The sequence below is a fragment of the Glycine soja genome, chromosome 11, assembly GCF_004193775.1.
Source record: "Glycine soja cultivar W05 chromosome 11, ASM419377v2, whole genome shotgun sequence".
Lineage (NCBI taxonomy): Eukaryota > Viridiplantae > Streptophyta > Magnoliopsida > Fabales > Fabaceae > Glycine > Glycine soja.
In genome coordinates this window covers 23,988,734-24,008,228 of record NC_041012.1, presented here as the reverse complement: position 1 = coordinate 24,008,228, position 19,495 = coordinate 23,988,734, and the positions used below count along the sequence as shown (strand labels likewise).

Here is a 19,495-nt window from a genome sequence, read left to right as displayed (position 1 = left end):
TGCAGTTTCAAATTTCTGCTTTATTAGTCTTCTTTTTTTTTATCAGCAAAGATAAATTATATATATATAACCTGGAAGTACCAGAGGTACTGATTACAGAGTTAGTCACCATAAAAATGGTTCCTCAGTCAGACATCATAAGTCTGATTGGGAACCAAAATATGGGAAGCAAAGTATACATATATTGATCCCTACTCCCTAATGAAACCCCTACTGCTGCAAAAAATGATGTCTCAAGTTACTAGACCATTGACTAAAATGTAATGTAAAGTCCTTCTCCAAATTATGGAGCCAAGTCCACATTAAGAAAGTCGCGTCTTCAAATTACCGAGATTGAAGTTCTTCTAATAATATCCCTAATCATATAACAATATTTAATTGTTTGTTGTTAAGCACATTACTATTTATACACTTTAAATTTATGAAGCTACAAAGTATAAGATTTTTATGATGATATGTTAAAAATAAATTTTGAGTCACTATATGAAAACAAAAACAATGGTATCAATTTTTATTTTGATCAGCAAAGATAATATTTTATAGATATGTAAAGAGTTACCAGAGGTACTATATTACAGCAGTATGGGTACCATAGAAATGGTTCCAAAGTCAGACAAAACAGGTCTGAGAGGGAACCAGTATATGGGTACAGTAAATGTACATCTATTAGTCAAAAATATGTATCCTCTACTGATGCAAAAGTCGTGTCTAATGCTACTTGACCATTGATTAAAATGGATAGTAAAATCTTTCTCAAAGTGCCTGAGCCACGTCCATAGAGTGAATATTGCATCTTCAAACAGTTTGTTAGCATTAAAGGTTGCATTAGAGAACACTATGTTGTTCCTAAGCTTCCAAGTGGACCAAGTTAGAGCCAACCACCAGCATTGCCATCTCTGCATCCTAACACTATGTTGTTCCTAACACTATGCTGTTCCTAACAATGGTATCAATTGAATAATAACTACAATTAATGACTCTAATTTGTTAGGACTAAGCTCAAACATATTTCTTTCTCAAAGTTCTATTCCAGCCATGACCCAAGAGCATTTCTTTTAGACTTTTCCAAAACCTAGTGCCAAATAATTATCCAACTCGAATAGCAGTTGTTGGACTCTAAGTTTCAGTTCAAGCTTAACAATCAGTGTCATACTATTGATCAAAACAAAGCAGGTATAAATATGCAATACTAGACTCAAAATATGCAACAAACACTAGACCTAAATCAGTGTCACAGAAATTGGAAGAAAATATTTTATCCAAGCACAAACTTGAAGCCTTATTCCATGTATTGGGGGGAAGTTATGGCTGGCCATATGGGTAGAGGTGTCATAGAGGAGCAGGTATGGAGGAAGGGACCTTGGACTGCTGAAGAGGACAGGTTGCTTGTTGAGTATGTCAGGTTGCATGGTGAAGGCAGATGGAACTCTGTTGCTAGGCTTGCAAGTAAGAAACACCAAACTTTTTTCACTGTTTTGTTTCTTAATATATATGATTGGATTTTCACATTTATAAGTGACAATATAGCAAAAAAACAACTGAAATTGTTTTCAACTTCTACTGTTCATAGTGGCTACATTCATGTTCACCGGAAGCTCTTCATTTTGAAAATTATACTATTGTCTGGTAGAAATTATGATATGATCTATGTATCTATAGTTTTAGTCAATCTCTACGTGATACGTAGTTGAGTTTTTCAATTCACAATAAAGACTAGATAAAACTCAATATGTATCATGGCTGAAACCATTAATCTGAGACTATATATATCAAGACTAGATAATCCTTTTGGCATATTCAACGATGACATTGTTAGGGCAACTCAACACATTAATAATCACATTTTAAAAGTCTTACTTAAGTAAACCCCTAATACTATAACACATATATATCAGCAAACAAGAACTCTGAGTACTTCGACATCCTTACCTTGACAGTAGCAAGGTCGCGACACCACTCCAAAGAGCACGACTTCGGCTATGGCGGTGGTGGGAACAACAGGTAGCTAGGGTGGGCACGACGGAGGTCAGGGAACGGCGATGTGAGGGTGGGCACAAAAGAGATCGAGTGGGATGAGTAGAATGTGCGCTAGGTTTTAGGTTTTCGTCGTAGAGTTTTCGAAGACAGGAGATGAAGTGTTGAATCAATGGAAACACGAGTATATATAGTACAAAATTTAAGACGGTGTATAAGCAACACTGTCTTTGTATCCTTTTATTTCTACGACGGTGTCTTCAAAAGCACCGTCTTCGATAAGTTGAACCAAACGTACAAAGTCGGGGTTATATTCAAACGTCATCGTTTACGAAATGTACCGTTTAAAAATCGTATATAATTACGTAAATGCCACCGCGTTGACTACTACGTCGGCTACTGAATGACCGACGTAGAATGTGCGTCGTAAAATAGGATATTTTTAGTAGTGTTAGTTTTTTTATAAGTGTAAAACAATATAGAATGCACTAATTAATTATACATAAAAATTACTTCGGTTGCTTTTTAATTGCTGAATATTTGAATTTATTTATTTATTTTTTGTTTTCAAAATTCAAGATAATATTTGTGTTTTCAATTATACTCTCAATTATTTTTTTCATGTCAAAATAAGTGTTGCATTTGAAAAAATTATATTTCAAAATAACCATTATGTTAGTTTTTCAATGTAATAGTATTAATTATTTTTTCCACTAATACCTATAATAAGTACCTCTCTAGTTTTTCAATACCTGAATGTTCATATTTATAAGACTCAAGTTAAAAATGATGTTTATTCCTTTTAATATAATCAAATCTATAATATTCATTACATTGATTATTTTTCACTAGAAATAATCATAATTTAAAGAAGAGAAATAATGTATTGATAAACAATTTAAAGATAGAAGAGTATTAATTATAAGGATAGTTTTGAAAAGAATTATAAATTTAAGACAAATTTATTCCTATAAAATATAAGTTAAATATTATCTTTTAGAGATGATTTTAAATATTTAATGAAATTATCTAAATGTTAAATAGTTTAAATTAATTATATTTTATAATATTACAATATGATTTCTACTTTGTTAATAATATTGTATTATTTTTTATGGCTTGTAAAACTTTTTTTTGTTATTAAATAAAAAAAGAAAATTTATCTATATTTTTTTTAAAAGCAATTGCAAGAAACATTAAACATTCTTACAGAAGAGAAAATTTGTATTAAAATATACAAAGGAAAAATCTATAAACTTTTTATCAAATTTAGAAAATTAACCACATTTTTTTCAAAATTATTACAAAATTTGCATGTATCTCACTGCATCTTATCATATACTAATCATATAAAAATTATATTTAATCATATCTTATTAAAATTATATCTTATCTCTATAATTTATAAAAATATCTTATCTGTATAATTCTTATCATATACTATTCATATAAAAATTATATTTGATCGTATCTTATTCAAATTATATCTTATCTCTATAATTGATTGGTCTCAGGAATCACTACTAAGATATCCTCTACCACAAAGACTGCATCTACTTATACACCGTCATTAAGGTTAGATAATAAATAATGAAAAGCGGCTCATTACTCGAAAACCCTCTCTATCTTCTTCTTCAGCTGCCCCACAAAGGAACACTAGGTGCACCACCGTGACCTCCACAGAGGAACCCTAGTGCACCACCGTGACCTACGTTGGCAAACAAACCCTAGGTTGTCGCACCACCTGAGCTCCGCGTCGCGTGTGCCTGAGTTTCTCACTCTGTGACCTTGGGCTGGTGACCTTTAGTTGTCGTGCCCTGCAAGTATTTGCCAAGGAAAGCTTTCATTCCCTTAAGAGATGTTTGATTTAGAAAAGATAAATTTTTGAATTAAAATAAAATATAAGAGATGTGAATCTCACCAAATAAAATAATTTTTTTTAATTTAATTTTTTTAGTATATTATTTTTCTCTTTCTTTTCAAACATAACCATGTGCTATCCTTTTTTACCCCCACATTACCTGTGAGAAAGAAAGATCTCACCTGAAGCATACATTGACTGATTAGTCTCACGTTTTCACTTTTCATTCTATTCATACATTACATGCGCAGGCTAACAGGGTCAAATATACTAATTTGCGTATGGTGGAGAAATTTTTAATAACCGTTAGATATAACAATATAATATTGAATGACTAAATTGTTTCTGTTGAACCTTCTCTATTTGTTTATTGTTTTTAATAGTTGTTTTTTTGACATGTTTGCCCCTTTCGTTATATTTAAATATAAATCATTTAAGTTATTGTGTTTGACACATTTTGCCTTTGAGTAGGATTAGTTAAAATTAATATAAATGATTATTGATATGTTTAGTACGTGCTAGGTTGGAATGTAATTGGCGGTGGCAATGGAGTTTTAGGTGGGAATGTTGTTTGGGAGAGTAGTTGTTTTGACGAAACTGAGGTTGAGAAGAAATGGTAGGGCATGTGGAGAAATTGAGTGTGGTGATGCTAATAAGTAACCGAGGTTGATTTGTTGAATCGATATGCGTAAGTTGTATTTATGTGATTCGTTGAATCGATATCATATTTTTGTTGTTTGAATGTTCTGTGTCATTTTTTTTATGCGTTGTACTCGACTCTAGTGCGGTGGTTATTGTTTGAGTTCGAGTTCCAACATAATCGGTGTAAGGTGGAAGTTGAACAGTACGAGGCCGAACCAATTCTGCTTATGGTCCCCTGAATGGTTTGGTTATGTTTTTGTGTGCAAGGCCCATTATATGACTTTTGAAGTGTTATGGAAAATGGATATGTGGCCCAAACTAACTAATTTGAAGTTAAGGCTTATGTGTATAAAGGGTGCATGCCTAATGAGTTCAAATTCTGGCCTGAGGGTGAAAGCCAACTAAATTATGAATTCTTTGGTGATGTCATTAGTTTTGATGCCACATATCAGAAGAATAAGTACTCGTGTTCAAGATGCATAGCAAAGCGAAAAGAAAGCGGTTTAAGTCTTTAATTATTTAGGTAATCTATCATCCCTTTCTTTTTGTTATCTTTTGAATCAATCTTAAATCCAATCCGTGCACGTAATTTATTCATTCCACAGTGTTTAAAGGTTTTTTCCTTTGTCAAGGCAGGGTTGGCCACTTAATGGAAAAAAGGGGCATATTGATTAATTTTAGTTTTAGAAACTCCAATGTTAAACACGAGTAGTACTTCTACTATAAAAATTGGATTTTAAGTCAGTTCTTATGCCCATGTCACGACGGTTTTCAACCGTCGTTAATGTCAACGTCGTAAAATGTATAAGCTATTTTACGACGATTATAGAAACCGTCGTTGTAAGTTTTGAATACTATGACAGTTAGCAATAACCGTCTTAGTATGTGCAAAATATTACAACGTTTCTTCTATAACTGTCTTAAAGTCTACAGATAATTTTGGGATACGAAGACGGTTACGATGACCGTCTTAGTAGGTGCGCATCGTCTACGACGGTTATTGAAAAACCTTCTTAATTGTAACAATCATAATTTACATTTTAAGACGGTTTTTATGACCGTTTTTGTATGTTATGCTAATTTACGACGGTTTTTATGACTGTCTTAGATGGCATGTCAAGACTGCATACTAAGACATTTTATGGGAAACGTCTTTGTATGTTATGCCAATTTACGACGGTTATGAGAACCGTCTTTGTAGGTCTACATTATGTTGTCATTTTACGACGTTTTCGGGAACCGTCTTTGTATGTCTATTTTTTTTTTATTTTCTTCGTTTGATTGATGCATTTTTTTTACATTGATCTCTGGTACCTATAAATTAAATCAGACCATGCAAATTAAATAATAGCATCAAATGAAATCTGAACAATAGCATCAAATGACATGCATCCTACATATATAAGTCCATGCAAATTGAATACCCTTTTTTCAATTAATGATCCTCTAATGTATCCAACATACAAAGTTGTAGCCATAATTGTTCTAATTCTTTGATGAAACCATGGGAAAAATGTACTAGTACATAATACAAATCAAATTTAGCAACTGCTTTTCCTAAAAGATAAAAAGTAAGTTGCCCATTTCTGTCGAAATGTTGTGATGGCCTCCACGTCTAACGATGAGCCATCAGAAAACCACTACAAAATTAACATTAGATAAAATTATTAGTAACTTAACAAATATTAACCAAAGTTACAATTGTAACTCCATGCATTATGTTTGCCTTGTGCCAGTCATCCTTCAAACCAGCAGTCACGATGCACCACATCCAGTGCATGACATAATATCCGCACTCAAACCCTCCACTTTGCACATTAGTCTACATATAACATTTTTAATGGTTACTTAACATTCAACACTTAAAGATGTACAAACGGTTCATTACAAACAAGTACTGATTACCTTGGGTTCAACCCACCGAGGTGCACCTTGATTAGACATGCCTTCAAAAGAACTGGTTATTGTCTTCATTGCACTAGTTAAAAAAAATAGCATATATATGACAACCATTTTTGCTGTATATGTAACAACAATTACCAACTAAAGGGTGCCATGATTTGTATATTTGAATAGAACCTGTTAATTGCACCTTTGATGTTAATATCAGGCTTCTTCCTCAGAGAATAAAACCAAATGACCGTGTTTTCCCTTGGGTGGAGAACAAATAGTTGCCAATGTGCCCTGAATTGGACAATTATAATAACATAATTGTACAACAACAAAAAAAAACTTAAATTCGAAGAACAATTGAACTTACTGATGCAAGTAAGCTCCTAAATACAACTGCCTTTGTGATTCCTTGTCCCATGTTTCAATGTATTATTGACATTGTTGACGTCTTTCCTTAGCATTTTGTATAGATTGAGGCTCCAGCAAACCATATAGTGACTGATCAGCTTTGCTTCTACTGCACTCATTCATAAATCTATTTGGAAGACAAGTCATGATTATTTTTAAATGTTTTAGATTTAAAAATAATGGTTATCAGGTAATCAAACATAAAGGTTGCAGGAAAATGACTTACATGCTCCACAATTGTAGTATCGCTATGTTTAAACACTTGTCACCTGATATTATTTCCGCTAGATCTGCATGTGTGATGTAAAATTTTGCCCCAATCTCAGGAAGTCCAAATTGGTTCGCCTCCCACTGGATTCTGGTACACATAAAACAATATCTTCATCAACTCTCCCAATGGATCAGATTCACCTGCAAGCTTTGCATCACTACTATGTTCAACTGGCTTCCGCACATTAAGGTCAGAATCCTAAGTGGTACAAGAAAATAAGTATTAAATTTAATCAACAACTTAACAAATATTACAAGTATGTATTCAAATGACAATTTGGCAGGGGGATTATTATATTACTTACATAAGATAAAGGTTTCACTAGATGTCTGGGCCATCCAATGAATGAGTTCACGACGTCCCTGACATACTGAATCTCTGAAGTGGGTAACGGGACAATGACTTCACCATCGTATACAGTGTCAACACACACCCTTACTACATCATCTCCATAAGCAACAGTGTGTATCGTGCCACCTACTCCAAAGACCTTTCCCCCTGCCACCAGCTGTGTACTGTCACCACAAACAATGTAGAAACCCATACTACATGTATCAAATGTAGACCGCTCGTTACCAACAACATTATTAGCAGCTTCAGCACAACTCTCTTTCATGCTAACACGTGCAACAAATACGTCAGGGTTAGACGGTCTTGGGGGAGCTGACTGTTGCGTATGAATTTGGGATAATTCACTCTTGATCGCATCCAACTCCATTTTCATCTTGTCCATACGGTCTTTGTTCTCATCTTCTACCTCTTTCTTCACCTCTTGCTTTATAGTTTGTATGATTTCAACCAATCTTTCAGCGGTGATCGCAGGCGAAGAACTATGGGACCCACAGGAAGCATGTCCAAAGTAGTTGGTTATGGTCACACCATGTCCACCGACACGAACACGTCCAGGATGCTCTGGACGACCAATGGCAGTGTTTAGGATGTCTTGACGACCATGTGGGACAAAAGCTTCCTGTTTAGCTTGTTCTTGTAATTCATCCTATGACATTGACAACAAATTAACTCGTTGTTATGGTTACAAATTACAATTTATAATTGTGGCATATATTCAACTTACAATTTTGTCTGCGATTTCTTGAGCTGTTGCAGATGTCATTTGTCCAAATTTGTTTGTCCTAGCCTTTTTCCACTTCTCATGTCTCGCAATAGGGGATGGAGGGTCGACGACCATATCTGCATTTTGACTATTGTCACCTTCATTCAGTCTTGACTTTGTTTTCTCGGCCATTAATTTTTTTTCAAGCACATCGTAGCCTCCACGAGAGAGTACGTGGGGAGATTCATTGAATTTTTGAATTTCCTGTGCTTTTTTGCGTATTCCCTATCAGCATTTTCAAATACAACTCAAACATGTTTGACATTAACAACTAAATTACGTAACTAAAATGTTCTGTAAAAAGATTGAAATTTAAACCTTCCAAGTAGGGGTCTGTTGAGTCTTTGCAAATTCTTCCCATGTATTTCGATCAATACCATACTTAGCAGATGGATCCTTGTTTTGTTCATCGTCATTCTCAGCATATACATATCTGGTTGTCAGGGAGGACTTAAATTGCCTCCATCTGGTCCCAACGGTGGACATAACCTTCTTCTTCACAGTTAAACCTTCAGGTATGTCAAATTTGGCCTAAAATAATAAATAGACAAAGTTAAATTTGTTATTGCATAGACCACATTTCCACCGCAATTAAATAATATATATACCAGTCACTAGAAGGTTGCAAGCTGCTTATAAAAAGTTGACAAAACAGTCTGGTGTACCTTACTGCTGTACATTACTAAAAACTACATATATGGAAGCATTTTTCCCTAATACATTGCACAGTCATAGTATGAGATGGCCTTAATACAATGCACAATCATATGCGAGATTAAGATATTTTTTCTTTTAAAATTTGAGAACCAGAATTGGATTCACCCTAAATTTTAAAGACTATAAACATAATTAAGCCTTTCAATAAAATAATAATCACATGCATTTTGTTTTGGATATATAGAAAGTAAGTAATAACTTAAGTGAGGATTGCAAGTGATGCTTTTGGAAAAACTAACTATTAATTCATGTCCCTGTTCTAAAATAATCACATGCATTTTGTTTTGAATGAATGATTAGTATGGAACCCCTTCATTTTCGTACTAATTTATATGCTACTTTATATGCTACTTTGATGAAAGCAACAACCAAATAAACATCCAATATTTGCAACAGCATGTGTATATTAGGTGGTACACAGAAGCAAGACTAGAGGGTTTGGGTTGAGCAACGAAAGTCTCCTATTTTCTTACTTTATAGCAGCAGCTAGCCAACATATTTGAGCCTAACAAGTCTCTAGAGCGATTTACATGGGCTAAAACTGCTGCATTGCTTCAAACACTCAAGTCCCACATAAAGTAATGGTCCATTGTCAGTCTCAAGCTTTAGCCAATTGAGTACTCCATTGAACATGGGTTTTGAAAGGTAATAATGACCTGCTCTGCTTGAAACATTTTCTCTATTTTCAGTTGCTTGGGTTTGGAAAATGACTTAAGGAAAATCCAAAAAATTTAACCAATAGAGTTCTGTGAGCTCCAGTGGAGTATGGTTTGTACCCTATAATGTATTGATGAGGCCTGAATGCCTGATAGTTTGTGCATTGCATTTGACCTCTACTAACACCCCTTTTTCTAGAACTCCTATCTACTGTTTGTTTTTGTTTAGGATTGTGGTGTAATTGTCAAGAGAATAGAGAAAAGCACAAGAGCTTTTATTATTGCCATTTAAGATTACAGTTTTGTAGATGCTAATACAGACTAGTTGGATATCAGTTTTAAGTGTTGTAGAATGATCTGGGTCTTGAGAATTTGGTGTCTAAAAACATTCCTATAGTGGCCTAATGGTTACATTGGTGGTATCCCTTGGAGCCCTGTTTCCTTTGGAATTTGGTGATTAGAAGTATGGTGCGTTCTAGAATGGATAAGATGCAGGTCTGCAATCATTGCTTCCTACGCTATGATTGTCCTTCATGCTGTACTTTCCTTGTCTATACTATGCTAATAAATTATTTTTTATGCCTGCTTTTGGTCTAATCTGTTTGGAACTTTCTTGTTAGGCCATCTGCACCACTAACAAACACTCCGACGAAGCCTGGTTTCTTTGGAAGTGGAGGTATATATTTGGTGTAATTTGGGTAGCATTATGACTATTTATCTTCTATTTTTCTTGCTTATATATGCCTGACTGTCAATGTTGTAATAAATCACTCACATATAGGACATGCGTGGTGGCCTTTGACGTTATATCCACTCAAATTCCCATATGCCGGAAAGTCGTTAATGGTGCAAAAAATCATTACACGCAACCTGAATGTCTCCTGAGCATTCCTGTCATACACATCAACCCCTTCTACCCACAATTTCCTGAGGTCTTCAATCAACGAAGCAAGATACACATCAATGTCATTTCCTGGCTGTCTAGGACCGGCTATCATCATGTACATCATTATGTACTTTCGTTTGATGCACAACCAAGGAGGAAGGTTGTAAATCATCAACAAAACAGGCCAGGAACTGTGGTTGCAGCTCAAGTTCCCAAAAGGATTCATTCCATCGGAGGCGAGACCAACCCTTAGGTTTCTGGGATCTTGTCCAAATTCCGGATACAACTCATCAATTGACTTCCATTGAGGAGAATCAGTAGGATGACTGAGCAATCCATCTTTAATCCTCCCATCAGCATGCCATGTTAGGTTTTTTGCATCTTGTGCATTAGCAAACAATCGCTTAAACCTTGGTATTACTGGAAGATACCAACACACTTTTGATGGACAATCTTTGTATGTGCTTCCATTAACACTGCTTTCATCATACTTCACTTTGTAACGTGACGCTCCACGTGTAGGGCAGCTACGCATTTCAGCAAATTGATGTCTATACAAAATACAATCATTAGGGCAAGCATGTATTTTGTGGTATTCCATACCCACAGGGCATAATATCTTCTTTGCCTCGTAATGGTTCTTAGGTAATGTGTTATCTACAGGAAGCATATTCTTCAATAACAAAAGTAATTCATTGAAACTTTTGTCACTCCACCCAAATCTTGCTTTCAAATTCACCAAACCTAAGACCGCTGATAACCGTGTGTACTTTGTGCATCCCATATACAATGGAGTCGTAGAATCAATATCTAAGCTTTCATAGTAAGGTGAATGTGCTTGCCTAAAACCCTCTTGTCCAAGATCACGTAGCATGTCTTCTATACGATCACCAACTTCTTGGTCAACTGCAGCAGTCGGAGGGCTTGATGACATTTGTGGTAATTCACCATGCCAAATCCATTTCGTATAATTTGGACTGATACCATCACATATAAGATGTGTTCTAATGTCATCCAAAGATTGTCGTCGTCCATTCAAACAATTAACACATGGACATAAGTATAGTCCACCAATGGGTGCTGCATTATGTTTGGCAAATTGCAAGAAATCTTCAACTCCATTGTCATACTCGTCACTTATGCGTGGTCTTGTCATCCAACTTCGATCCATTCTAGTGTTCTGCCATAGCCCGCACATTAACTGATATGCATGTCAACCTCTCTTTTTCATAAAAAGGTATGACCCTACCCCATTCAGAAAGACAATTTTTTTACTTCATTCAAACAAACAAGTTAAGACGGTTATGTTAATTTTGACAAAATTTTGGCAGCATTTCGCTTTGGTCTCCAAGTACACAACATGAAAGCGGTGACATCAATTCACGCCTATCATGTATGCACCCAGAGAACAAAGCAAGATGCATTGTTCAAAATTTAGTAAAAAATAACACAACATACTTAACTTATAAGTCAAAATGAAGTAAAAACAATTTGTCTTTCCAAACTGTCCAAACGGACAATTCAAGATTGAATACAACAATTAATCCAAACTGTCCGTATTAATCGTTGTATTCATTCTCAAACGGGGAACTATGGCTCACTCAATGAATTACAATGTACTACTAAAGAATAGTAACATGTCAACCATTGCCTATAATACTTAAGCACATAAGTGTGAGAATCACATACATACCTAGAACGATGATAGTAAGGAAATCTTTGTTGGCGGGGATGCAACACTCAATGAGATGACAATATCCTAAATGAAAAAGTATCAACTATATTGCTATCCTTAACAACCACCACACGCCTTAACAGTAACACCTGCATCATAGCAAAGCTTGTAACAATTTGCAAGTTTAAAAATGTAATTTGCAAGTTTAAAAATGTAATTTTATTCCAATAGGTCTCAAAAATCAAAATGGGGAGGGAAGAGTAAAATATATATACTTTTCTAATAAATCCAGCTAACACCTGCATTGTGTCTTGTCAACTACTACCAAGGATGCATGAGTAATAATCTACTTATCTAATTATTTGCTATCTCCATCTGTATTTACTAGAGGTATATATGTGGGGCGCTGATGCAATTTCGGGTTTGCTGGGGTTATGCTTTGGTACGAAGATCATATCCATTAACCTTAGGCTTTACCTTTGATTTGTACTGAAACATGATTCTGATTTAGGTACCACTGATTTAGGTACCAGTTATATTAATAACCTTTTTGCTGATAAAAAAATTATAATTACAATTGGAAGCAGATAAAAAAATAATTACAATTGGAAAAGACTCAAATCCAGGTACCCCAATTACTACCACAATGGTCCTGTTTATGCCACCATGATCAGCATCCTTGGAACATTAGGGAGACTCAATGAGATGAGGGATGTGATTGAGCAGATGAAAGAGGATTCATGTGAATGCAAAGATTCTGTTTTTGTGTCTGTTATCAAGACATATGCGAATGTCGGGCTGGTGGATGAAGCTGATAAAGTGGTGAGGATATTATGGTCTATAGAACTCTTTTGGATGCTTTATGCCTATGCAATGCTCTCTTTGTCTCTCTGTGTCTAAGATTATTCTATTCTTTCATTGTAAGACACACATGTTAGTATAAAGAAACCAACAAATCTTTGCCATACTTATTGTTCATAAACTGCTCTTTTTTTACTAACTTTTGCTGCAAATTTTATTAGAAACTTGGGCTTTCATAGAAAATGCCTGATCTTATTTTTGCTTCTAAAATATGTTGGTCACATTATCTACATAATGTTGATCTGAACTCTGTTAACCTTTGTCTGCTCAGATTGGTTTGGATGGAATTCGCATGCTGGATCAAAATACCAGCCGGACATTGAGAATTTATCCTCTTGAGAACATAACAAAATGTGATGTGAGCTTCTTGATTTCCTTCAGAAAACTTCACTGCATCCATCAAATTAATTTTCCTAGTCAATCTCAATGTAATGCTTTGTGGTGAGAGAAGGTATCTTGAGGCAAGCCAACTTTTGGAGAAAATGTCAATTAAATCATACTGGCCTTGTACCAACAGTTACAATTCACTCATTAGGGGTCTTTGCTTCTTGGGTAGGCAATATGAAACAGTTATGTGGTTGGAGGACATGATAAGTCAGAGGAAGCTTCCTGAAATTTCTGTCTGGAATTCATTGGCATCTTTATTTTGTAACTCAGAAAAGATAAAAGTGTCCTCTGAGACATTTAGTCGCCTAAGAAGTTTGTGATTACTAGAATCTTGTACTACCATTTTATTTTTTTAATTTACATGCTTCTTTTTAATAGCTTCAAATACACCTTAGAGTGTTGATTTTGACTTGGCCTTCATAACTTGTTCAGCTACCAAGCCGGCATTCACTTTTGTGGCCCAAAATCCCTTTCCTACGCTTTGCATGACCTAGGGTATAATAAGTTGCTTTATAGTTTGGCATTCTTTTTCTTCAGGGCATTGATTTGGTGAATAAGACTCTACTAATATATTTTTTGGGGGGTTAGCTGAATCAAATAAAGAACATGGAGTTGAACTACTTAATAAGCTGGAAGCTGGTATAGATGAGTTTGAACTGATACTATAGGATAGGAATCGAGATGCAGTTGCACCAAAACAGAAAGAGCTTCTTCAATATGTTGAAGGGTAAGTATCTCAATTATTACTAAATCACTTACATAAACCACACAAAGACCTTATCCTTCCAGAAATGCGCCCTCTTGTTTTCCCGGTAATAAAAATCACTTTTTCTTCACTGTACCTTCATATTTGCTCTGCCCCTTTTGTTTCCCAGAATCTTTCTTTTTTTTGATATTATTCTTTCATTTTTGCTCATTTTGTTTTTCTTTTATATAAATAATCAGGGGAAAAGCTAGAACATCAAAAGAGTGTGTCTTTTAATTTTCCTTCATATTTTATATTTGTCTATTTCATTTGGTGTTCGTTAGCTAAAAACACCAAATGAACAAGTATGGAACATGGTGACATATTTTTTTCGTTAGCTAAGACTGAGGTTATGCTAGCAGGGTGTCATTATCGTCAAGCTAAAAACACCTTTAGGTTCTGGCTGAAATTTGAGTTATGATTTGAGTAATCAAGAATGGTGTTAGAAAAACTGAAATTTTGTATTTTTTGTTTTTTGGGCTAATGGGGTTTCTACAAACATTATTATCTCTGCAATTCTATGGAATTATTTAGTTTTATCATTCCAAAGGAATGTAATGTATTATTTTATAACAAAGTTTAATGCTTTGTTAGTAATTGGTAGGAATTTGGTAAATGGGACATTGGAGGTATTGTCAATGATTTTTCTATTTGTTAGTCCTTTTTTCTTGGATTATTATGGTTTGTGTATGAGTTATGTTTGTCAAAACAATTTTTGTAGTAGTTATTATCATATGTATCTTTTTTCTCTTTGATCTCGTTTCAGCTTCATTTTTCTTCCTTAATTATCTATTAATTTCTCCTCACATCTATAATTTTCTCTCTTTCTTTATCATTTTGATCTTTCTTCCTTCCTTCTACCCAATGCCTCATTTTTGGAGTGTAAGTTGTCCATTTTCCTTTCTATAACCATATGCATGTTGTTTCTCATGATATTCCTATGTACAGGTTTTGCAAGAGAGCATATTGGAGCTAAAACTGAGTACGATTTTGGAAGGGTGAGAGTTTACGGTAAAAGATCACTTGAAAACAATAGAAGGGCACGTTTCAATGCATTATATCAAGTTCCAGAATATTGTGACATCAACAAAAATTAAGGGGAAGTTTGATGGCAAAACTGTCATCATTACAATTCCAATGATTCCGGGGAAAGTCCCTAAGAAAGAAACACAACCAACTGAAAAAGAACCATCACAAGAAGCAGAATGAAATCCAGAGGAAGAAAAAGAAGGTACTCCTCCTTCAGATGATAATCAAGAAAGTAAAGAAGAGGCTGGCCATGCGACTTCAACTTCAAACCCACCAAATATTTGAACTTTTAGGGTAATATTTTCAAAACGATTGTGACTGCTAGCTAAAAGCTATATGCAAATATATTTAGAATAGTAATTATTAACATTGTTCCTTTAACGCAAATTGAATTTTTAGGCTAATATTTTCAAAACGATTGTGACTGCTAGCTAAAAGCTATATGCAAATATATTTAGAATAGTAATTAACACCCAAACTATATATCAAAACACCATGCTTATCAGACAAAAAAAAATTGACCCAAAAGTTTGTTCCCATAAGTGTGAGAATCACATACTTAAGCACATAAGTGTGAGAATCACATACATACCTCGAACGATGATAGTAAGGAAATCTTTGTTGGCGGGGATGCAACACTCAATGAGATGAAACCTGAAGGACAAGTTGCTTTGAATCAAGACAATATCTTGTTGAATGATAAGAACATTACAAATGGTTTGTTAAATATTATTCTGTTAAAATGGAGAGAGGTTTATTGTTCCATAAATTCATATGGATGGAAGGCTTTTTACTTGATTAATACTTATTTTGAACAATTAAGCCATGCTACTGTCCTTTTTTGACTCTTATAGTAAAAATTTTAATTGGAAACAAAGGAGACTACAGAAACAAATTTTTTTTGGTCAGCCAAAATAAATATATATGTATATTAAATGAGTACCAGAGGTACTAAAAGGTATAGGATTGAGATTACAAATCTGCTGTATTTGAATTCAGCCAACTGTTTGGTCCACCCCAGAATGGGGCTCATAGCAGAACCTATTACAAGTATTTGCCCTGCACTCGTAATGTCAACTACAGAAACAAATGATACTAATCTAAGCCAAATTTGGATAAAAAAGCTTTTGTAGCCCGGGGTGCCCCGTATATAATATATCTTCTTTGTTTTCTGTCCAAGCAAAGATAGTAAATTAAAGAAAAACATGAAAGAGGAGACAAATTCTTAAATTAATTATAATAAAAATAATTTAATATAAAATACTATTAAATTCATTTAATTTATTTATTTATATTACTTTTAAGATCTCCATGTGATCATCTATATATTAATTTGTATTATATAAAATTTTATTGCCTAAGTTACATAAATTGTGAAAAACAATTTGATGGTAGTGATGAGCTTTTGGGGGGGGGGGGGGGGGGGGGGGGGTATATATACACACACACTACAAAGTCAGCATACAATCTCATTCATTCAAAGGAAAGTTGTCCAAACAGATTGGTCAAAGTGGTGGTTCTCAGGGCCGTGAGTAATGAACGATAACCTTAGCCTCTTCAATCTTTTTTAAAAAATGTAAGAATTTATATTCTTTTTAATTTTATTTGCTAAGCATGTCTTCTCCAAAATACAAAAATTTCTCCTATAAGTTACTGGTCCCATTGAAAATCGTAGCTTTTATTTGGAAGGCAATCTCAGATAGACTTCTAAGTTCTAACATACGTGAACTAGCTTACATATAAAAGAAAGATTTTTTTTAGCACAAAACGACAAGTTGTTTTCTGTGTTCTGCAGCTTTTAAGCTACGGATAAATTACTTCTCAATTGTAAAGTCTCATATTATATTTTGGCAAATTAAAGTGCTGTATATGCATGGTAGGGAAATGATAGGACTCTGTCAAAATATGGAAAACTCATTTCTTGATGATGTACCAAGAAATTAGTGAAAGAAAAACAAGTAGAAAAACCCGGAAGTTAATAGTTTTATTATAGTCCAAGAACATACCTTAATGGCTACTTTCTGCCCCTTCCTTGCATAATCAACAGGTAGATGGTTATTCTCAATGGAGGCAATGCGACCAATATCAATGAACTCTCTGGAAGGAATGCAGATTGGAGTTCCAATCTGTGAAAGTCAAATAGACAATATTAGATGCAAATTTAAAGAAATCAAAACAATTAATTTTTGTGCATTGGGCACAACAGACTTCACAACTTAACATCGACCCTTGTCATCATCATAAACCCAAAAAGCTAAAAGCTAAAGAGGATCTTAAAGCTCAGAATATTGGGTTCAGAGAACAAACTGGAAAAAAAAATGTTAAAAGCGTCTTAAGCAGGGGCAACAGAGGCAAACTTGTATAAAATGAACACACAATAACAACAATGATAAAGCATAGGTGCAAAATCTAAAAAGGAAGCACAATGTTAGAGTTGGGAAAGAAAAAGAAGCCTGAATTTACGTAAATCGAGTGTGATTACTGACTTACTGGATGGAATATTGTGATGGAAGCATGTAACCATTTGGACAAAAGAATTCTACCTCAACAGTCTTTTTGATACAAAATGGATATTAAAAAAAATAGGTTGATAATAGGAAATTAGATATCTAGACAAATTGTTGTGAGGTGATTCAGTTTTCCAACTAATCTTTTATCACATTGGGTTAAATTAGAGAAAAGGCTTCCTTGTTCCAGTAGCTTGGTATTGGGATTCATAGGAGTGTCCACAAAATTAGCATTCTGGTTTTGATTACTCTTCTCTTGGTTAGTCAATTGGTTCATATTTCATAGTTTATTTCTGGCAAATGTTGAACTCATCACTCCCCTTAATGTTTTAAATTGTAATGATGCAGTCAAATCCAGTTCTTGAAGCATTTGGTAATGCAAAAACTGTTAGAAATGACAATTCCAGGTAAGAGATTTCTGGTCATGTTATATGATGCTTGGTTTTTTATATGTTACATTATGTGTGTGATAAATATATCCTTTTTATACTATATTTCTTCAGCTCCATACTTGCATTTTCATGTGTATGATTTCTAGCATATGGTTTATATTCATATTAGTATCTTGTATAGGTGGAGGTTTTTGAATACTTGACTCAAATTTTCTTCAAACGAATAGGTGAGAATAGATTTTTTTTAATGTAACCTTGTTAAGGCTGTAAATTTGACTCATTTTAGTATAGTTTTAATGCTGTTATTTCACATTAAACAGTACTCATTTAGTTAAGTTGATATCCTAGGACATTGTATATCTCTTGGGCTGGAAGAAAATTAAATTAATGAAGGTGGTGTTACTTGTCATCAGAGTACTTGGCCTGGGACTTTGTGGCTGGTGGCAGGAATGTATTGGCCTCCATCTCCATAAGAAGCTATAGTTGCTGCATTACTTGTGATCAATTGTATGCTTTTCTACTCTTGTAACTAATGCTTCTACTTTTCTTTTATGTGCTCTTTGAATGATGTGTTTTTTTTTCCTTCAAGTAATGTTTGGCTTGCTCTGCCTAGCATATGCATTACTTGTGCCGTGTTTGCAAACAACCTGTAAGTATATTTATTTATTAACAAGTGATTAATTGAATTTGATTATATATATATTATCTTGAAAGATTACTCAAATTTGAAAATTTTGGGTACATGCCATGATGATTTGATGCTCCTACATGTGAATAAAGAGTGTGCACAATTTTAATAGGAAACTTACTTGTGGTTTTTGAAGCAAATCTGTAGGTTACAAAAGGAAATATTACAGTGCTACTTGTTATTGGCAATAGAAAAAAAAACTAGCTTTGAAGTACAACTATGTTTACAGAATGGTATCATCAGCCTTCTTTTAGAATCTGCACTCTGTCCAAATGCCAATGCTATGGACAAGTTTGAAACTATATATATTGTGCTTCCTATGTTTGTTGTACATCTCTAAAACACTTGTGTTGCAACTTTGACAGTGATAGTGGACAATTGTGTGCAATAAAAGAAGTCAGGGTTGTCTGTGATGACCAATCATCAAAAGAGTGCCTCAAACAACTTAATCAGGTAATTCTATTATTTTTAAAGTTTTATGCATGTTGCCTTAAGCCTTCAATACTGTTGCCTTAAGTCTTCATTTGTTTTAGAGGGGCTAACATTCTAGTTGATCCTAATGGTGAAATCAAGCTGACAGACTTTGGAATGGCTAAACATGTAAGTTTATTTGCTTTTAGAGAATGAATTACTTTTGCTTACTTGAAAAGTTATTGCTTCTGGTAAAATAAATTGCTTTATTGTTATACACTTGTATTTTAATTAAAGTATGTTAATAGGTTACATTCTGATTTTAAGATAATTTTTAGTTATAATTCATTAATTTATTTTAATTAAAAAAATAAGAAA

The 19,495-nt window shown here is 34.1% G+C and overlaps 1 protein-coding gene and 1 long non-coding RNA gene across 2 annotated transcripts; both read right to left on the bottom strand.

The window, feature by feature from the left end:
- Positions 1-6,228: 6,228 nt before the first annotated feature.
- LOC114375775 lies at positions 6,229-6,603 on the bottom strand. Its single transcript, XR_003658839.1, has 3 exons — positions 6,557-6,603; positions 6,383-6,455; positions 6,229-6,299 (listed from the first exon to the last, which is right to left on the bottom strand). It is a non-coding gene; the product is annotated as an uncharacterized LOC114375775 (long non-coding RNA).
- A 3,700-nt stretch (positions 6,604-10,303) lies between these two features.
- LOC114373089 lies at positions 10,304-11,593 on the bottom strand. The gene has a single exon (XM_028330633.1). The coding sequence runs from the start codon at positions 11,591-11,593 to the stop codon at positions 10,304-10,306; it is 1,290 nt and encodes a 429-aa protein (XP_028186434.1).
- Positions 11,594-19,495: the final 7,902 nt, after the last annotated feature.